The sequence below is a fragment of the Lissotriton helveticus genome, chromosome 3_2 (genome assembly GCF_964261635.1).
Source record: "Lissotriton helveticus chromosome 3_2, aLisHel1.1, whole genome shotgun sequence".
Classification (NCBI taxonomy): Eukaryota; Metazoa; Chordata; class Amphibia; order Caudata; family Salamandridae; genus Lissotriton; species Lissotriton helveticus.
Window position 1 is genome coordinate 449566377 of NC_136062.1, and position 22244 is coordinate 449588620.

General features: G+C 49.0%; 1 protein-coding gene across 1 annotated transcript in view; it reads right to left on the bottom strand.

Moving 5' to 3' along the window:
* The window catches only part of EXT2 (exostosin glycosyltransferase 2), a 305577-nt gene that overhangs the window by 17001 nt on the left and 266332 nt on the right, over window positions 1–22244 (bottom strand). Inside the window, exons 11-12 of the mRNA XM_078684358.1 lie at window positions 20991–21134; window positions 19991–20119 (exon numbers count right to left, since the gene is read on the bottom strand). Of these exons, the coding sequence (XP_078540484.1) occupies window positions 19991–20119; window positions 20991–21134 (273 nt within the window). The remainder of the gene's footprint in view (window positions 1–19990; window positions 20120–20990; window positions 21135–22244) is intronic.

Here is a 22244-nt window from a genome sequence, read left to right on the forward strand (position 1 = left end):
GCACTAACTTTACTGTGGGGGAAGAATGGCAGTATGTAAATCCAGCGCAGCCTTAAGATCCAAATGTATTGTCAAAGGCAAGTAAATAGTTTTTTTTTAATCCAAAATTCACAATGAATTCTTTGCATTCATTGTGTGATGAGATTGTGTGGCTGCAGTGCATAATTTATGTAGAGGATATTCCATCTTTATGATGAGGTTGTGAAGTAGGATTTAAGACAGTTTAAGCTACTTTACCTTCTCTTTGAGTCAACACACATGATCATGTTGGGACTCAGCAAGTGTCTTGAACAGAGATATTACCAAAGTAAGCAAAGGTATCTATTTTATTCCTTGTTGAATGTGCCCTTGGTTTCATCTCTAACCAAGCACATCAAAAACGTGGATTTCAGCGACCCTTCTCTGGAACTGGCTCTGGGTAATTCCTGACATTTAGATTGTAGCCCCAGACTGGGCATTCTCTCAATGTTCAAGGAAAGAGTGGCGAGGGCAGGGTGTTCCTCTTTCTGGACGATCACCTTAAAAATACTCCCTAGGGCAGGACTGGATCCAGAAGCTTTTCCTCAGCAGAGCACCAATGAGCCGCTACATGGTGCTGTGCTCGGAGTTGGCTTCACACCACCCCGGAAGTGATGGAGCAGAGCCGCATATATGTGCCACTTCTGCGTGCTGACGTTGGTTTCTTATTTGACTCCTTCTGCAATCTTCAGACGCGGAGCGTGAACATATATTGGCACAGGTGAGCAGAAACGAACTTGAGACTAATTTAGATGTTAAAAACAGACCACTTCACAGAACAGGGATTTGGAGCCAGGAAGAAATCTGAGATTAGATAGAGTATCCACCAAATAGAGTGCTACCAACTTTAGATACCTCACCTAAGAATAGTACCTAGAGCAGTACCTCCCAGAGAGTGGATCTATGGAGTGGACGCAGACCAAAAAGCCTTGCAGCACAGATCAAGTCCTTCCCGCTGGACCTGGCTGTCAAGGCAGTACTGCTCCAAGAACATATGAACTGATGTCCACATTGGTGCCTGGTAGATGTCAAGAACAACAAAGGGATGCCAACGTAGTGGTAACTGACTTAGTGATAGTAGAGTGGACTCTCAGACCTTCCGTAGGGTGCTTCTTGGCGGGTGAGTAGCAGATGTTAATGCCGATGACTATCCATCTCGACAGGGTCCTCTTCTGAATAACCTTCCCTATTTTCACTTTGGAGACTTCCACAAAGAGTTGATCCATGACCTGATGACCCTTAATATGATCAATGTAAAAGCTTAAAGCCCTTCCTGGGTCCAGCCAATGGAGACCCTCCTCCACTTATTACGAAAGAGAGGTGCTGGCATAGTGACAGATATCCACATTAAAAGAGTCACAACTTTGGCAAGAATGACGCCAGTCCGCCACATCAACTTGCCTGGGAAAAAGGCAATGTATGGTGGTTGCGCTGAAAGTGTTAGGAGTTCATTCACGTGACCAACTGAGGTAATCGCAATGAGGAGGACAGTCTACAAAGTCAGCAGATGCAGAAAGAAAATATGCACCAGCTAGAAGGGCATCACAAACAGATTGGGGAGGGAACATGTAAGCTTTAATAAATCTCATCACATCGTATAATTTAAGCAAGGACAGTTGGTCCGGAAAACATAGAAAAGCCCGGCAATACTCTATAATAGCATTCACTGCAAAGCCTTCCGGGCCATATATACAACATACAAAACAACGTCAGACAGCTTTGCTTGTATGGGATCACTCCAACGATCATCAGTCTTACTAGTGCTACACAAGATCACAAATGTGTCCCATCACCCAGCATACAGAGATTTCGTGGAAGGCCGCCTGGTGGCAGATCAAATTCAGGCAGCATCTGGTGCTCAGTCTCCATGCACGTAGGTGTGGATTGTGCAGATTTAAGTTGAGGACCCTGTCCTGCTGCTGCAACAAAAGATCCTTGTGAAGTGGCAGCTTGATAGGAGGACAGGTGCTGCTGCCCAGACGTTTAGGACACCAAACTCACTTGGCGCAATCCGGAGCCATTTGGATGACTTGTGCCTGGCAGTTACTGAAACCGGGGCAGGAGATGCAGGGGCGGGAAGGACTACGGTCGTCCTGCGTTTCAGTCACGCCAGAATGCATCTCCTAACAAGTGTTTTTGTAGAAACTCAACCGCGAAACCTTCGACATTACGTGGTTTTGGTGGTAGAAGATGCTGTGCGCCATTTTGGGAGGTAAATGCTACTTGTGATCTGCTAGGCACTGCTGACACGCTTGTCCGCTCTGGCATTCAGGGACCCTACCAGCTGGTTCACACCCATGGGAAATGCTCTGGCACTACAACCAACCACAGAGGCCCAGATTCTCCTTGAACAGGACACAGGACTCCACTTCGCCTTGCCACTTGCCTGTGGTGCTGTCCGTCAGAACCTGCAGCAGCCTACCTGTGATGGATGGCTGGAAGGCCTTCAGAGACAAACGATGGCCCACACCTCCAAGAGCCTGGCCTCAGATGGAGATTAGGATCCTCTGATATGCACCTCCCCAGATGATCACCCAGCCCAGGAGGGACACATCCATCACCACCGTCAGCTCTGGGAGGGAAGGGACTTGTCGCTAGACCAATTTCACACAGCCACCACTGAAGATTGTGAGTAGCGCCCTTTAAAATCTTGATGACATCTGACATTTCCTTGATGCTGGGCTCACTGGAAGTACAGATTCCGCTGAAAGCTCAATGAGGGTGGAGGAAGCTAAGATGCCAAGAAGTCTAATAGCTGCTCTCACCGTGATCCGTGACCAAGGCATAAACACTGGGATCATAGCCTTAAGGTGTTGGACGTGTTACAATAGAGGGAATGCCCTGATCTGTATCTTATACAGACCGCTCCGATGAAAGGAAGCCTCTGTGAAGGGAGTCAGGTGCGACTTCGACTATTTGATCATTAACTCCAGCAAACACAGGATGTTCGCACTCATCTGGAGGCGGTCTATGAGGGTCTGCGTTGAGCTCGCCTTCAACACCCAGTCATAGAAGTAGGGGGAAACCAGTATCCCTGACCTTCCAAGATGGGCAGAGACGACTGCCATCACTTTTGTGAGCACCCAAGTGGCACTGGAGAGGCCAAAGTAAACTGAAAATCATCTTGGTCTACCTTGAACTATAGATTCTGTGGGACTGCAGGATGGGGTATGAAAATACACAGCTGGTAGGCCCAAGTACCCGACCAGTCGCTTGGTTCCAAGGCAGAAAGAATGTGGGCCAGGGTGAGCAATTTGAATTTATCCTTCACAGGAAGACAACCGGAGCACGAAGATCTAAGATCAAGGTCCCTTACCCTCCTACAGCACGAGGAAATAGCGAGAGCTGCAACCTTCTGCAGTTTCCAGAATCCTGTTGCTTCTTTGGAGAGTAAAACATGTACCTTTTGCAACAGAATGCACAGGTGTTTCCCTGAGACTTCTCTGATGTAGGAGGGAGATTCAGCAGAGCAGGAAGTAATCGCAGGTCACAGTAATGGCAGGTGAAGGACACATCGGTTGGATCGCCACTCAGGGGGAAAGTGCTGGATCCTGCCTCCAAACGGGTGGCCGTGTGCCACTAATGGCTGCTGCCATAGGGGAAGGGGACTGGGTACACTGGTGCCCTTGGTAGCCTGCATGTTGATTACCTGATCCATGTCCACAACCTCAAAAGGACTGGGGTGGTTGCAGCAGAGGCTTAGACGACTGATGCTGCCTCCAAGGGCAGGTCCACTCTAGTAGAGGTAAACGATTGGAATCAGGCTGTATGGCGACTAGATGCACTTTAGTAATTTCGTATCGTGACATCAGTCAGGATCATGCTGAAGTTGATTCAAGGACAGGCATTGGAACCTGCACTGGCTTCTCCGCCAATGAATTTAACACCAGCGCAGATGAGGGAGGAACTGATGCAGGTAGTGCCAGGGTAGAAGGTGGTACTGGAACCAGTGTGAAGCCAGTGACTGGTTCCAGTGGGTCAGATGACGCAGACGATGGATAAGCCGGTGGTAACAGAACTGCTGAGGAATTCGGGGCACCCTGGAACCACCTGAGGAATCTGCTCTGCCTCTGGAGATCCAGTAGGAGATAGATTGACAGTGTATCGTCTTCATGCTTTCGCCTTGGACAGAGAAAGGTGGGATGAAGCAGAGTCACGCTTTGCCTTCATATGTTTATGTTTGTGTGGTAATATTTAGAATTGTATGATGCAGTCATGATGCAGTGGAATTGCATTACAGTGAATGTTCTAATGTTAACCAGTATTGGGTTGTATTGCTGATATATGAAGCTTTCTGTGTGGATTACTACAGTTTGGACTTCGACTGCAAAGTTACCCTCTTGCAGAAGTGAGTTCTCGAATTGGGGCAGGAGAGAGACTTGCATGAGGTCTGTAGCTCCTCCTTTTCAGGTAGAAAACTACGCCACTTCCTAGTCCCGGATCACTTGACAACATTTGTACATCATTAGCCGTTCAAGTAGTGCGAAGCAAGGAGATTGTGTATTAGTTCGTGTGCGTCAAGTACGGTTTGAACTATATAAGTATTATAGGGGATGTGTAGCCCTCTAAGACCAAGTGTATAGGTCTGGTGCAATTCTCTCTCATGAATCTTTTTTATGCTTTTGTATAATGTTGTTGTGATTATTGTTATTGCATATTGTTTTTAACTATTTGTTGGTATGTACCATTCGGGATTTTAGCTTTTTATGTAAAAAACCTTTTTTTATGAACTTGTAACCCAATAAATTGCATATAAATTGAACTCACTGGTCTGTCAAGTAGATATAGGTATATTGATTGAAGTATGTTGTTGGGGTATGAAAGGAATGAATGACATTTCGAGACGCATTTAGTGTGTGAAAATCCTTGAAAACTTATTTACCCACTGGGATTTTGTTATACTTCACTGTGATAGTGCCCCAGTCCCACTGGGTGTCTGTAGGGGCCCCTCTCTTTCCACTCTGCAGCATCTGTAACTTCCCTAAAGTCAATAGCGCTTAAAGTACATACAAACTAAAAAAATAAAACTTTTAAGAAGTGATATCGGATATATTTTTAAATGTCGCTAACCTACGGAAAGCCTACTCAGGATACATTTTCTAAAATCTAGGAGTTGATACACAGACAAGAAATGCGTTACTTACCTGTAACAGCAGTTATCCAGTATTGGTGTCTTTCATGGATTCACATGCCTGAATCATTCCCCGTCGTCGAGACGGGAGCCTCCGGTACATAAAAAAGTAATGTCCTATAGACATACATAGAGAAAATAGGCCTAAGGGCCTCCCCTTAGTAGCCTTTCTTAGTCCTTATGTAAAAAGGACCAAACTCTCCCAGTCAGCCAATCAGCTCCGACCTCCCTCTAGAACCTTCCTGGGAGGAGCCTCAGTCCCTCAGATTTTCGTACGCACCCAGCTAGGTAGGCGTAATGTTGTCAGAGAGGGATGTGAGTCCTTCCCGGGGAGGCGGGAGGGTTGCATGTGAATCCATGAAAGACACCAATACTGGATAACTGCTGTTACAGGTAAGTAACGCATTTCTTATCCAGTATTAGGGGTGTCTTTCATGGATTCACATGCCTGAATCAGAATAGTTAGCAGTCAGATATGCACATTTGTGATGTAAATCAGTTCTGCAGTCATGTTAGACAATGCATATAACATCACATATAGTATCACAAGAGCAAGGAATGTGCATACCTGGATGGCGGGAAGTAGGAAGGCTCACCTCACTGAAAGAGATGGCGAAGCACCGCTTGACCCACTGCCCTATCCTTCTGAAGTTCGATATCCAGGCAGTAGTGGCTGGAGAAAGTGTGCGGTGACTTCCAGGTCGCCGCTCTGCCAATGTCCAAGATTGGCACCCCCGCGAAGAGTGCTGCTGACGTGGACATCGTCCTGGTGGAATGTGCAGTGACCTGATCAGTCAAAGGCCGTCCGGCCTGGTCATGGCAGAATGCAATCGTTGATGAGATCCATCTTGAGATGCTTTGTTTCGTGAGGGACAGGCCCATTCTTGGTCTGCTGTATGTCACGAACAGTTGTGAAGAGTTTCTGAAAGTCTTAGACTTATCTAGATAGAACCTGAGACATCTTTGAGATCTAAAGAATGTAGAGCCCTTCCTGCTGCGGTTGAAGGGTTCGCAAAGAAAGTTTGAAGGATTATTGGCCCATTGAGATGAAAGGCTGAAGGCAACTTTGGAATGAATTTTGGGTTCGGTCTCAGCACCATGCTAGCATTCCTGAACTGCATGTGCGGTTCCGAATGGACTAGCAGAAAAACTGCATGTGCGGTTCCTGAATGGACAGAGCTTGGAGCTCGCTCACTCCTCTGGATAGAAAACTGCCTGTAGCCCACTGACTCTTAGTGGGGATTGTTCGCGAGACATACTTTGGGTCAGCTCCGTGTACTGGTTGAACGGATGTTTCATGAGCTTGGTAAGAACCACATTGAGATGCCAGGAGGTGGCAACATCCTTACTGGCGGGAAAGATCTATATAAACGTTTCAGAACTTGCTTAAGCAACCCGCTTGACCATAGCGATGGGCTCGTTTGAATTCTTTTATAACGAGATAGCACTGTTAAATGTACTGTAATGGATAGATAAGGCAATATTTGCACCAGTGATGTGGAGAAAAGTCTATTGCTGCGGTCGACACCGCAGACACAAAGCGCTTCCCTTTCCAGGAATATGTTCATGTGCTATCCGCACTTGCTCTGGCAAGAATGTCTACAGTCCTGTGGATTATTCCGATTGTGGAACTCTGAACTCAGTCTTGTGTCAGGGGTCAGGCGACCAACCAGAGAGACTTCAGACCCTGATGTCGAACTGCATTATCGATCATAGTAGCAGAGATAGATACTGCCGCCGGTGGATCGGCGGCTACAGGGATAGGTGGTGGAGTTCTGTGAACCAATGTCGCCTCGGCCCAATTGGGGCTATTAAAATCAGAATACAAGGCTCCACCAACCGTGTCTTGAGGACAATGGGAGCATCGGGAATGGTGGAAAGGCCTACGCAAAGACATTGCGCCATGCGGTTGGAAATGCGTTCCCTAGCCAATTACGGAAGTGTGGGCATCCGGCTTTCATTCACGTCGCAATTAGATCCATTTGCGGCGTGTTTTATCTGGAGAAGATGGGGCCAATGATTTGTTGGTCCAGCTCCCTGTTACAATGGTTTCTGCCTGCTGAGCGCATAGGTGAGCCCATTGTTCGTCTTATTCTTGGTAGGCAATCTTGAAGGCCCAGGAAGACCGTCAGCAGTTCAGGCAGATTGATATGTAGTGTCTTCTCCATAGGAGACTACCTTCCGCATTTTGTGACGACGTGAGGAACCGCCGGAAGTAGGAGTGACAAGCCTTGAGACAGTTTTTGAGAGGATATTCCTCATTGTAGGACTCCGGCCATGTGAGGATTCTCTTTTATGTGGCAAGATGACCCTGTAGATTGTAACCACTGCTTCGATAGCGCCTCTTGTAGAGGTCTCGTTCGTAGTTGAGAGCGAGGAACCAGGAGGATACAATATCACTCTCTGATGGGAAAACCTTTGCTGACCGTGTGGCCAGGGTTATACCTAGGAAACTGATGTACCTAGGAAACTGATGTAGTGAGAAGGTTTCAGGACCGAATTTTCCTGATTGAGGATGAGATCCAGCATTGAAAACTGAACAGGCGTTGGGAGACCTGGACACGTCTTTTAAGGATGAAGCCTTGAGCAGGCAGTCCTTCAGGTACCGAAGACTTGGTGTCCTAGTTATGTCGCTCCCAGGGAACTGTATTTCGTGAATATGTGTGGTGCAGACTTGAGCTCGAAAGGCAGAACGCGGAACCGTAAATGTCTGCCCACTACTGCAAATCGTAAGTACTTTTAGCGATTCCTGTGAAGTGGGATATGGAAGTAAACGTCCTGTTTGCTGGACCTCATGGATTACCATGCGAAACAACTGCCTCTTTTAGGAGGGTGTTGAAGTCTCTGAAGCCCAAGGTTGGTCTCCTCCTCCTATCTGTTTTCTGGATTTAAAAAGGAAGCGGGAACAAAAAAAAACCTTTTCCCTGATGAGGAGGAGGTACTCTCGCTACAGCTCCTTTGAGGAGGAGGAACACTCGCTATAGCTCCTTTCTACAGCATAATCCAGACGTAGATGCAGCTGTATATCTTGATAGCTCCGCTGCCCGTTCCATGAGAAGACAATTTCTCAGAAGATGGGTGCTTGTTTCGCTATTGTCGGCGACTGAAGGCATTGTGGTATACTCTGGCCTGAAGAGCAGGAAGATTGGAATTGATAATTTCCTTTGAGGGAAGACCTTCTTCTTCCTCCCGTTGTACTAAAGGACTGGTTCATATACTGAAGAGTGTCCAAAGCTCTCGCATTGTCTGTTTCGTTAACTTTTCGTGCCAATAGTGACTGGCCCTCATCTGGCCCGTCCACAAACGTTGTTTGCACCTCAGGACGGAAAGGGCCCTCCTTGGATCCGCAAGACTGCAGGTCCAGCCACTTGCGGAACCCTGTCATAGCGATATTCCTCGCGCAGTCTATGGTTTAACGCCAATGCCTCGCCTCAGCGGAATCCACCTAACTTCCTCTTCGGATGAGTCTGGTAATTCCGGCTGGTATGGGGCCAGTGTGCCCACAATGTTCCATGCTAGCGTACCAAGAGCGCTAGAACGTTCACAGAGGAAAACCTGTTCGTAAGGTTGTCCACTCTTAGACCCTCCTTATCAGGAGGAGGTGACAACGGGGCCGAAGGATCCCTGGAGTTTTTCTAGGCCGCCTGTGGCACTACGGAGTCCGGCTTAGAAAGTTCCTGTTACGCACGCCGGTGCTGTATCTGGCGCCTTATACTTCTTCTCCAACAGAGGGATCACCAGTGATACAGAGGAGGGGTACTACCGGACCCTTACCTCTTCTGACTATAGGTAATGGATAACCCGTATCGATCTTACTGCCTTCTTGTAGGGTTCTTTGAAGACGTACAAGAAGCAGGCCTGTTCTTGAGAGGTCATGGAGATCTTAAAACGTTGAGCAGCTCTCCACACCACCTTAGAAGAGATTCCAGAGTGGTGGAGTTCCTTCTTCGTCGATGAATCCGTCGACGAGGTAGCCGTCATAGACTATGCCATCGTAGACGCGCAGTCATAGATGACCATACCCCCTTAAAAGAGATGACAGACTCGGTGGATCTCCTCCTTCGTTGACGAGTTCGTCGACAAGATGTCCGTCAGAGAGTATGCCGTCGTAGACGAGCAGTCATAGATGAGGCCGTCATAGACTACTCGTAGACAAGGCCGTCGACGCCGCCGTAGACTAGCCTTCGTAGCTGAGTCCGTCGTAGATGAGGTCATCATAGACTAGACCATCCTAGACGAGGCTATCGTAGACGAGTCCCTCGTAGACTAGGCCATCGTAGACGAGGCCCACGTAGACGAGGCCCGCGTAGATGAGGCCATCTTAGGCTAGGCCATCTTAGAGAAGGCCCTGGTCGACCAGACAGGCTGTCATAGACGATGTCTTCAATGACTATGCCGCCGTAGACGAGTCCTCGAAGATGAGCCTACGTAGATGAGGCTATCGTCGATACCGTAGACAGGGCGTCGTAGGCGAGCAGTCGACTCCGTAGACTAGCCCTTGTAGACGAGGCCGTCATGGACTAGGCCGTCGTAGACTAGGACATCGTAGACTAGGCCATCGAGCACTAGGCCTTCGTAGACGACTAGGCCATCGATCATTAGGCCTCCATAGAGTAGGCCAGTAGACTAGGACCTCGTAGACTATAGATTAGGCCATTGTAGACTAGGTCCTCATAGAATAGGCACTGTAGACTAGGCCCTGTAGACGCTGTAGACAGGCTGCCGTGGACGGGCTGCCGTAGACAGGCTGTCATAGACGCGCCCACTAAAATGCGCCTTCGTAGATGAGGCCATGCGCCTTCATAGATGAGGCCATCATCGTAGATGAGGCCATCATCGAAACCGTAGACAGGCCGTAGACATGCCGATTAGTCTTCGAGATGAAGCCCTCATTGATACCGTAGACAGGCCTTCGTTCCGAGAGGCTGTCGTCGATGGTTGCGTCGGCGACGTCGATGGTCTCGTCGTCGACGGCGATGGTCTTGACGTCGACGGTCTTGACGTCGACGGTCTCGCCGTCGACTGCCTCGTCGTCGACGGTCCTCGCTGAGTTCGACTGCCTGGTCGTCGACGGTCCACGCTGACGTCGACGGCCCTCGCCGTCGACTGTCCTCGTCGTCGACGGTCCTCGCCGTCGACGGTCCTCGCCGTCGACGGTGCTCGTCGTCGACGGTGCTCGTCGTCGTCGACGGTGCTCGTCGTCGTCGACGGTCCTCGCCGTCGTCGACGGTTTTGAAGTCGACGTCCATGGTGTCGTCGACGGCCTCGTCGTCGACGTCGATGTCCTCGTCGACGACGTTCCAATCGTCGACGTCGACGGTGTCGCCGTCGACGTCTATGGTCTCGTCGTCGACGTCATCGTCGACGCTGTCGTCGTTGTCGACGCTCACATTGCAATGATGATGGTTTTGACGTCGATGGCTGCTTAGGCTGTACCTCAGGAGGTATAGACGACGCCTTTCTGAACGATCCTATGACCAGAGGAGGGGATATAGACGGCTCATACGTCGTCTATGTTGTCCGATAATTCTCCAAAGCAAGTCCTTTACTCTCCTTTCCCACAGAGTGGGGAGATCCTTGAAGGACTGCGCCCGGAAGACCCTTGAGCGGTCTTTTTTGGGGCCTTCTCAGGATGGTACCCTGAGGAATGAGTCTGAGGAGATTCTCTATTGAGGTCTCCTGGACTTTGAGGGCAACACCTCATCGCAGTAACTGGAGAAATAAATAACCTCCTTTCTGGCCTTAACCATATTAACAGCCTCTGTTCACGACCCTTCAAAAGTCACTTGAAAAAGCAACATACCTTGTAGCCTTTGGTCTGTGAGTGTGAGGAACCGAGCAGAGCCACCTCTTGGAACAAGAAGTGCAGGCTCCAAACAGAATTCTTCCGTTCTTTCCCTTGTTAAACCTTCTTTAAAGAAAGTATTTGAAGATACAGAATGTATTTGAAGATAATCCATAGTAGAAAAGCCAAATTAAGTGAAAAAAACACAGAATCTGAGCAGAGCTCAGAGGAGACTCCCTTAGCACAACGTGCGGTAGAAAATCTGAGGGACTGAGGCTCCTCCCAGGAAGGTTCTAGAGGGAGGTCGGAGCTGATTGGCTGACTGGGAGAGTTTGGTCCTTTTTACATAAGGACTAAGAAAGGCTACTAATGGGAGGCCCTTAGGCCTATTTTCTCTATGTATGTCTATAGGACATTACTTTTTTATGTACCGGAGGCTCCCGTCTCGACGACGGGGAATGATTCAGGCATGTGAATCCATGAAAGACACCCCTAATACTGGATAACTTTGCAGCCTAACACTGCAGACAGGGAAACATTAGAATGATAAATAGGAAAAAATGAAGAAAAATTAAAACCTATTGGAATGTCTATGGAGCACAGCTGTGGAAGCAGGCACTGCCATTTTAAGGAGCTGGCAGCCTGTATACACCCCACCGTGCAGTGAACGGGTAGTTGCCTTCGAAGGTCAGTTCTGTTGAGGAGGCTCAAGTGAATTTATCCTGCCCTGCGGTTTAGCCACTTAAGCATGAGCAGGCTAGTATGTGGTGGGGCATTTATGACTTTAATAAACATTCCAACAATGCTGAATCAGGATAACACCGATCTTATGCATCTTCCGATCTTCATTGCTACTCATAATTGATAAAAAGAGTAGCATACCTAAACCCTCCTCCAAAATAAAATGATGACTCGCTTGCTACAGTGAATTATACTGGATGATGAACAACTGCCCGCAGATGAACACAGACAAGACGGAAGTACTGATCTCTGGCAACAACAACGACACATGGAACAACTCTTTGTGGCCATCAAACCAAGGACCTGCACCCACTCCCTCCGAACACGGCCGAAACCTCGGAATCATCATTGACAGCAAGCTCACCATGAAATCACAGATCAATGCAGTCTCCTACGCCTCCTTCCTGACTCTGCTCATGCTACGTAAGATCTATAAGTAGCTACCCCAACACATAAGATGCACCGTGACACAGGCCCTCATCACCAGTCGACTAGACTAGGGTAATGGCCACTATGTAGGAATTGCTACACAGCTTGTACAGAGACTTCAGACCATATAGAACGTCGCAGCCAGACTCAACCACTGCCTCCCCCAACAAACCCACATCACACCCCGCCTCAGGAAACTCCACTCGCTACCCGTACAAAGAGATGCCAAATCAAGCTGATGACCCACACACACAAGGCTCTACAAAACCAAGGACCCGCAGACATTAACTACCACCGGAACATCCACCAACCGTTGAGTAGACTACGCTTCGCCTTCCTTTCACTTGCCCATACCGAAGCAGAAGTGGAGGACGCTCCTTCTCCCACACCGCAGCAAGGACAACAGCTGCCCACGCACCTCAGGACCATCACCTCACTTACAGAATTCCGAATGCCCCTCAAGATCTGGTTGTTCGAATAAGCCTCCAGGACCTGCAAGCGCCTGGATAGCCTATTGGGTGATTCGTTGTGCTTCATAAATCCTGGATGATCTGCTTTAAAGATTTTTTTTTAACCCCTTAATTGCTGCCGTCGGCCAACGGTCGTCACGGCCACTACCTCCCCAGTGCTGCGCACGACCGTTGGACGTCCATTCAGCACTAGTTCCAATGGACAGCGCAGCACTGGGGAGGTCTATTTACAACGCTTTAAAGGGGTTAAAGAATAGACTCATCAAAGCAGCCTGACCAACTACAGTGTGTGCTCAAGCATCTGAGTTTAACCAATGTCTGGTGAAAGTACGAATAGACTTCCACATAGATACTCTACATATATCCATAACAGGAACATTCCTAAATCATGCAACAGCAGCCGCTTTTGCAGGCCCATTCGGCTTATCGGGTAACAGCTCGTTGGGCAGCTGACAAACCATAATACATAACAATATGCACCGGAACAGGAAATGTTTTGATGTGGTTGACCCGGTACCAAGGAGGCCATAATTCATACAGTTGATTAGACTTTGAGCAATTATGTTTTGTCAAAATAAAATGTACAATCTCTCCTAACACAAGGAATGGAAGAACCTTTCTATCAGGGTGGAGGGATAACTGAAAAACAGCACTGAAAAATACTGGTAAATATGAAATTCGCAAACTGTTTGGAAAGGAAAAATGATGAATCCCGATAACAACCAGGTTCTATCATGCAGAATTATATTGCGGCAAGAATCTCAAACTCAGTAGCCCGGAGGGCTGATGTAATGGCTAGAAGAAATGTGGCATTCCATGAGGGGTATTGCAATGAAGCCTTATGTATGGGTTCGAGAGGAGGAGCAATTAATGACAATAAAATCTAATTTAACTACCATGAAGGATACGGCTGCCAGAGAGTAGTACAACTTTTTTTTAAACTTCCAACAGTATTTAATAACCGTAACCGTGAAAAAAGATCTTTGAAACAAATTTTTTTATATAACTCATAATTGCAGCTAAGTGAACTTTGCTTGAGGAAAACTGCAGATCTGACTGTGCCAGGCAAAGCAAAACTGCAGAGTGAAGACCTTATGACAATAAATAGGATGCTGGCTCCTTAAGTTAAATCTTTCCCATCAGACCTTGCCAACACATTCTTGGCTTCTTTAGGATGCCCATGGAGGCCTGTGGAAGGTTTAAATTAGATATGGCATGAAATCATGTAAACCTCAAGGACGTCACATTGGAATGGTTCAGCTGGCCTTGGACAATAAACTTGGTTGGAATGGAAGCCTCCTGTGGGGGCTTGTGTACAGGGGTAGGTCTTGCCCATTTGGGGACAGTGAGAATCATCTTTGCTGTGGAATGTTTGAGCTTGGTCAGGATATTGGGAATGAGTGGAATTGGTGGATATCAATGTATCAAAAGGACATTGCCCAACCAAGTCCGGTTCCTGCACTCTAGAGGTAAACATTGGCCATTTTGCATTACGAAATGTTGTGAGCAGATCTTTAGTCAGGAATCTTAAATATGAAAATATGTTTAGTAGCATGTCAACGGCTACTTATGCTGTTTCTTGCAGAATGAACTTTAAAGTTTTGAACGCCTCGTTAGTGGCTGTTTGAATGAACAAATTCTTCACCACAAGCCAATTTAAGATTGTTTGTAACTCTAGACAAGATAAAGAAATGAGGCTTTAAATTTTGCTGCAATAGCGCATTGTGTTAAATTTGTCCAATCTGAATCATAAATCAAAATCCTTTCCGCGTTGATAGTGTAGATAGTAGGAATGCCTTAATGGACAGATGGATTGCAATCAATTCTAAAATACTGATCTGGTAAAGTTGACTCCCCTGGGACAGAATTAACTGCACTGTAAGAGTTTCAGAGACCACCATATCCAATCAGAGAGGCATCTCTGTGTGACAGGAGGTTCTGATGAATAGGGACTCTTGTCATTAGAGTTGTCTTCTTGCACTGGATTCAAAGTTTGTTGTGCTACAATACAAAGCTGCAGCCTTTCCTAGTCACAGTCGCCTTCCCACTGCGACCACCGACCTTTGCAGGCACCGTTGAAGTGATCTCACAGGAAGCTTTCTATTTGGAACAATGCAGTAACAAGAAACTATCGACCCCAGAAGGGATGACTTTTGACACGTCAATGGGTAAGGATTTGATTCTGTTCGCACTTCTGTAAAACTGCACATACACTTTCCACCTATGAGTTGCCTTTTACAGAATCTGTGTATAACATGGCTCCAAGGTATGTGTGAACCTGTAGTGGGGTTGTGGTGAATTTCTGGAAATTGAACTAGAGACCCAACAATAGGAAGAGGGAGTGTTGATTGTAAGTGGTCGACGGTCTTCTTCACCGTGTGAGCTTTAATCAACGAATCGTCGAGGCACATATTGATGATGATTTTCTGCCTGTGGAGAAAAGCTATCACTACTACCAAGCATTTGCTAAAGGTGTTTGAAGCTTAACTTAGACTGAAAAGGTGGACCAGGTATTTATAACGAGGGTTCCCTACCAGAAATCTTACACATTAAGGACACCCTTCTCCCTTATGGAACGACAGGAAAAGCACATGAAAAGCAAGCAAACAGAACCTCTCGTTCTAGATTCATCTGCTGACAAGTAGTTTGAGGCCCGAGATTGGTCTGAACTCTCTCTATGGGCCTGGGTTAAAAGTATTTTGAATAAATACCTTTTTGAGGAAGGAGGCATGGGCTTTAAGGCCTGCATTTGCAGTAAAACATCCGGCTCACTTTTTAGCAGTTTTAATTGATGCTTGGGTTTAAATTAGGTGGATTGGACTATGAAGGTTTCTTTTAAGTAAAAGTCACAACCATCCTGTATTACAATTTGCATCCATCAGTCAGAAGTAACCGCTTAATTGAAGACGCTCTTCAGCGACATACACAGGGAATGGAAGCCAAGGGAGTCATTACCCAGTGTTTGATAGTCTTTCGCGATGAGGAAGACTGCTGTTGAATCATGAATAACTTATATCCTCTAAATACTTTTTTTATATTTCTGGGGGATGTTGCATGAGTTCCTCTGCCTCCTTTCCCTGGTCATGTACCTACCAGATTAGCAAAGCAAATACATTTACTATGGACCACTGTGTCACTACAACTCTTTCATCTTTTTACCCACAGCATCCACACTCTTACTGTCTCGAAGTTGGGAGCCCTGAAGGTGAAGGTGACATGTTTTCAGATCTTTTCCCCACCGTGGTCGCAATCAAGGATTCTGCCTCAACATGGTTTCTTATGTTTCTCAGCTGTTGTGGAAAAGCTCTGTATTTCTTCCCTGCTTTTAGGGCTGAAAGCCTTCAAGATGCTGGGAGTTTTACAGAACTCCTTTCTTTCTAGCACAAAGCAGGAGACCTCCCATCTGCAGCTCTTAAGCGCGAAATCACCACCACCTCTTAAAGACAACACAAGCAGCCACGGACAACTTCCGCCTCGTTGGACATCATAATGAACATTCAGGTAGAGTTTTAGAACACAATGAGCTTGCGACCCAAGTTTGAGCATGGCACATGTGGCAAAGCCAAAACAGGAGAGCAAAGAAAAAACACAAACCAAAAAACAAAACAAACTTGAAATATAAAAAGCTAGCATACAACATTGGTTGGGCCAAATGAGGTCATCGCTACAACCGATGGACTCCATTACCGTCAGTGCAAACATGCGACATCGCAAACTTCTGGGTAAAAAGCTGGGAGAGGGCGAGAGAGACAGAGGACTGTACATTTCTATCACACTTAACACAGACCCTCAGAGGCAGGCACTAGTTGAGCGACCACTGCGCCTCCGGCCTGGTCGCCCCCCTGCTCCTCTTCTGCCACTGCAGCCCTGCTTACCTGCTTCCTGCTGACAGAGTTCCGACGCCGCCAGCAGCGCCCCAGCTGCCGCTGGGCCGCCCGCTCTGCTGGTCCCGTTCCCGCGCCTCCTGCCTGCGGCCCCGCCCCCCCGCCACATGACTGGTTAACCCCTTCCCGCCTCCCAGCGGACCCGCCCTCCCTGCTCCCCTCTTATGACGCCCCCTCAGCGACCGCGCAGCGGACGCGCGCAGCGGGAGCACCGATTGAGCGCCGAAGGTGCGCCAAAGGTAAGCCCGTCTACGCCCGTCCGCACCTGGACCGCGCCCAGCGCCAGGACCCCTGGCCCCCGCAGACCCCAGCCCACCCGCCGGACGTACGACGCCGTCACCCTCAACGCACTCAACGCCGGCCGAACCCCTGGATGCTACCGAGCCACCCCGAGACGCACCCACGGACCCTTCATCTGCCAGGCCTGCAAGTTCTCCTGCACCCGGACCTGCACAGCACCAGCACCCACCAAGCCGAACTCCAGCAGCAGCCACCTGAAGTGCATCCTGCTCAACACCCGCTCCGTCCACAGACACGCCGTCGAGCTCTGGAACCTGCTCGACACCACAGCCCCAGACGTCGCCTTCCTCACGGAAACCTGGATGAACGCCTCCTCAGCACCCGACATCGCCATCGCCATCCCCAACGGCTACAAGATCATCCGGAGAGACCGCGTCAACCAGACGGGAGGAGGCATCGCCATCATTCACAGGAACACCATCCGCATCATGACCAACACCGACGACACCATCGCACCCGCCGAACACCTGCACTTCCAGATCCACATCAACCCCAAGACCACCCTCAGAGGCACCCTCATCTACAGACCCCCGGGACCACGCACACAATTCAGCGAGGACATCGCCGACTTCATCAGCTCGCTCGCCCTCCCCTCAGCCGACTACATCCTCCTCGGGGACCTCAATTTCCACCTGGAGAACAACGACGACCGCAACACCACCACCGTGCTGGAAAACCTCGCAAACCTGGGACTCAAGCAACTGGTGACCACCCCCACCCACCTCGCCGGACACACACTCGACGCCGTCTTCTCATCCAGCAAAGACATCGCCTTCAGCCACGCCACAGGACTCCACTGGACGGACCACAGCTGCGTCCACTTCACCTTCAGAAGAACGACGACCCACCACCACCAGCAACAGGTTGCCCGAAGAAGCTGGAACAAGATCACAACCGACCAGCTCGCCGCTTCCCTGAGTCAGCACCCTCCCGCCAGCTCAGCGAACCCCAGCCAGGCCGCCGACAACCTCACGAAGTGGATCAGCAACTGCGCGGACGAACTCGCCCCTCTGAGGACCCCGCCCAGCAGACACGGCAGCAAGAAAGCCCCATGGTTCACCGACGAACTCAAGAACTCCAAGAAGAACTGCCGAGCACTCGAGAAAGTCTGGAGAAGGGAACCAACAACGGACAACATGACCACCCTCAAGCTTGCCACCCGGAAGCACCACCAACTGATCCGCGCCACCAAGAAAACTGCATTCAAGGACCGACTGGACAACAACGCACACAACTGCAAGGAACTCTTCAACATCGTGAAAGAGCTCTCCAACCCCAACGCCGGAAACAACGACATCACCCCATCGCAAGACCTCTGCAACTCCCTCGCCTCCTACTTCCACAACAAGATCGCGGACATACACAACAGCTTCAGCAGTCAACCATCGCACACAACGACCGCAGCAACGCCGCCCACCACCACCCTCCGCGCCTGGACTCCGATCAGCACCGACGACACCGCCCGCATGATGAACTCCATCCACTCCGGATCTCCGACCGACCCCTGCCCTCACCACGTCTTCAACAAGGCCGACGCTGTCATCGCACCCCACCTGCGGGACATCATCAACACCTCCTTCGACACCGCCACCTTCCCGGAGAGCTGGAAGCCCGCCGAACTCAGCGCTCTACTAAAGAAACCAACAGCGGACCCCAGCGAACTCAAGAACTACCGCCCCATCTCGCTCCTCCCGTTTCCAGCCAAAGTCATCGAGAAGACCGTCAACAAACAGCTGGCCGCCTTCCTCAAGACGAATGGATCCCTCGACCCCTCACAGTCTGGCTTCCGAGCCAACCACAGCACCGAGACCGCCCTCATCGCTGCCACCGATGACATCCGAGCCCTGATGGACAACGGAGAAACAGCGGCCCTCATCCTCCTAGACCTCTCCGCGGCATTTGACACTGTCTGCCACCGCACCCTAGTGCAGCGTCTCAGCAACATCGGAATTCAGGAGAAGGCACTGGAATGGATCGTCTCCTTCCTCGACGGAAGAACACAGAGAGTCCGTCTACCACCGTACAAGTCAGAGGCCACCAAAGTCATCTGCGGCGTCCCTCAAGGATCCTCGCTGAGCCCCACCCTCTTCAACGTCTACATGAGCCCCCTCGCGCCCATCGCACGCCAACACAACCTGAACATCATCTCCTACGCCGATGACACCCAGCTGATCCTCTCACTGACCAACGACCCCGCCGCTTCCAGAGCCAACCTTCACGAAGGGATGAAAGATGTAGCCGAGTGGATGATGACCAGCCGCCTGAAACTGAACTCAGACAAGACGGAAGTCCTCATCCTGGGCTCCTCGCCCTCCGCCTGGGACGACTCCTGGTGGCCCCCCGCCCTGGGCACCGCACCCACACCGACAGACCACGCACGCAACCTGGGCTTCATCCTGGACTCCTCCCTCTCCATGACTAGACAAGTCAACGCCGTCTCCTCGTCATGCTTCAACATCCTGCGCATGCTACGAAAGATCTTCCGGTGGATCCCCACCGAGACCAGGAAGACGGTCACCCAGGCCCTCGTCACCAGCCGACTGGACTACGGCAACGCCCTCTACGCCGGAACCACCGCCAAGCTCCAGAAGAGACTCCAGCGGATCCAGAACGCCTCGGCCAGACTCATCCTCGACATCCCCCGACGCAGCCACATCTCCGGACATCTGAGAGACCTGCACTGGCTCCCCGTCAACAAGAGAATCACCTTCCGTCTCCTCACCCACGCACACAAAGCCCTACACGACCAAGGCCCGAGCTACCTCAACAACCGCATCAACTTCTACGCTCCCAAACGCCACCTCCGATCAGCCAGTCACGCCCTCGCCGCCGTCCCCCGCATCCGAAGAACGACAACAGGAGGAAGGTCCTTCTCCCACCTGGCCGCCAAGACCTGGAACTCCCTCCCTCCCGACCTGCGCCTGACCCAAGACCACCTTTCCTTCAGGAAGAAGCTCAAGACCTGGCTGTTCGAGCAGTAGCAGCACCCTCCCCCCTCCCCCCCCCCCCAAGCGCCTTGAGACCCTCCGGGTAAGTAGTGCGCTCTATAAATGTCCATGATTGATTGATTGATTGATTGATTGACGGCACTGCATCATGGTCTTTTTGTTGAACATGGAAATCAAAACCCTAGAGTAAATACTACTGGGTGGAGTGGGCATGTTCTCTGTGACTGAGACCGCAAACTGGGAAGCTTGTTCTGGCCTCCGCTGTGGGTCAGCAGAGCACTCACCTTGATGGGGGCCTTGCCAGTCACATTGGCCACCAAGAAGTTCATGGCTATGTCTTCGCAGTTCATGTGGGCGTCCACCCAGTTCTTGATGTCGCCGGGCATCTTGTAGGTGTATAAATAGTTAAAATACTGCAGGAAGAAGAAGGGGGATAGCTTAGATATATAAGGTGTCGTTAGAAGCCATTTCTATGACCTATGCAATCTTTGAAAGAGCACTTCATATGTTATTCGCAACCCACAATGGAGGCACAAGGGGATCCGTGCGGCGATGGCTTTTATGGGTCAAAGAACTGCATTAGGTTACAACAGCCCCACAGAAACTGATTTTAGATTATTAACTACAGTAGGAGATACAATTCTAGACTGGACCCTATCGGAGTCTCATAAACAACAGATACCAGTCAGAAAACTTGTGACTCAAAGATACCAACTACTGAACAGAAGACATGACAACGAAAGCATGTTAAGGCATCACATGTGTACAACCCAACAACTAACCTCAGAGCAATAGGTAAAAAGCTTTTAATGAACTCCAAACTCGAAGGGAAAGAATTTAAAAACTATTCTTTTTATATCAAATTTACCAGCACTGTGAAAAAACTTAACCCCTGAAGGTCTGAAAAAATGAATCCAATTGGCATTTAGGAGAAGAACTAAAGACGTAGCTAAGTGGTAAGGTTTTTGAGTAAATTCTTTGTAGGAGCACACACCTCCTAAACGCATTATAATGCAACTTGTGCACTAAGAGGCTTCAGCGCTTTACCAAGTTATTGAAAATTAGCACAGAATTCAATTCATGCGCGATTAAGAGAGAAGTGCTAGAGGGGGCTTGGGATTTGAGGGGGCAAAGGGTACATGAGCTAGGGTCACCACATTTCAGTGTGCAGGTATGGCCATGGTGATGATCAATGGAATGGAATCTTACTACTATTGCAGAACTCAAAGATTGACATTAGGGACCCAGGTCGACCAGGTCTCCGCTCGCTGTGTGCCACATTACCTTGTGGTAGAACGCGGCGCCGGTGAGCACCATCGACACCTCGTTGGTCCATTCCGACTCGTACTTCCACTTGTCCATCTCATGATCCCAAAGGTGGAGGCGGCCAGGATACCCGACCAGTCTGTCCGGGAACTCGCGCCACACCTGTGCAGGGACAGACAGAAGACTCCCATTAGACCACCACAATATCTTCTAACACGCCAACTCAACAGGGAGGGGAGGAGGTCTGTATGCGCAGTTGGTGGGTGCCGAGTCAAGAGACCAGGGATCTACTTCATCAGGTAGTGTGACTCACTGCATCATTTCCATGCGCCTTAGTTCCTACAACTTTTAAAATTGAGAGCTTAAAAACTTTCTACACAAATATGATTGGCTATTCATACAACCTTCCCTGTACAGCAGCCTTTTTGTATGTCAGGGGTCACGATGAAATTTATTTTGTAATTACATGGGCTGGCAGGCTATATTTGAGGTCACACAGGAAGTGATTCCATGCCAGGAAGTGAAATCACGTGACCTTTTCAGAAAAATTATCACAGAGAATAAAATGAGCCAGGAAGATTCTAAAAGTAATTAAAAACACAAGGTTTCACTAACATACACAAGCATGGTTACTCTGAAACCAAGTCGCGTGCAGTACCATTGGAGAGTGCACCTTAAAACACTCTGGATAACAACCATATTGAATGTTTGCATGAACCAAAGCAGTAAATATATCATACAATAGCAGACAGTTAGCTAGAACAGCAAACATACATGTCATTTCCGTCAACTATACTAATTTGTCATAAAACCACTGATTATTTAAATTAACTGCACTTATTTTATCAAAATACCCACTCCGAAATGCAGCAAGCGCATTCATTTTTCACACATTATTAGCTTATCATTAGATGCTAGTGTACTAATTTGCCACAATATAGTAACATATCGTTTGCAGCAAACATGCTTTTTGTGTGCCAAAATAAGCTTGCCATTCAAAGAGTGTCAGAGTATGCACTCACCCTGAGGGCCTACTCTTCCATCCAGCAGCTGCCAGTCTAACTTTACAGGAAATAGTTGGTCAGTCACCGGATGGCGCTAAACTACGTCCAGTATCACACTCTGTCAGTGCACAAAAAAGCACAACATTTTGGTGGACGTGCAAGATTTGTACGCTGCACAATCCGCATGAATCTATATGGGCACTTCTGTAAATTAATAAATATTTGTTTACTTTAGGGCGCACAAACTGAGTTGGGGTGGTCTCATGAG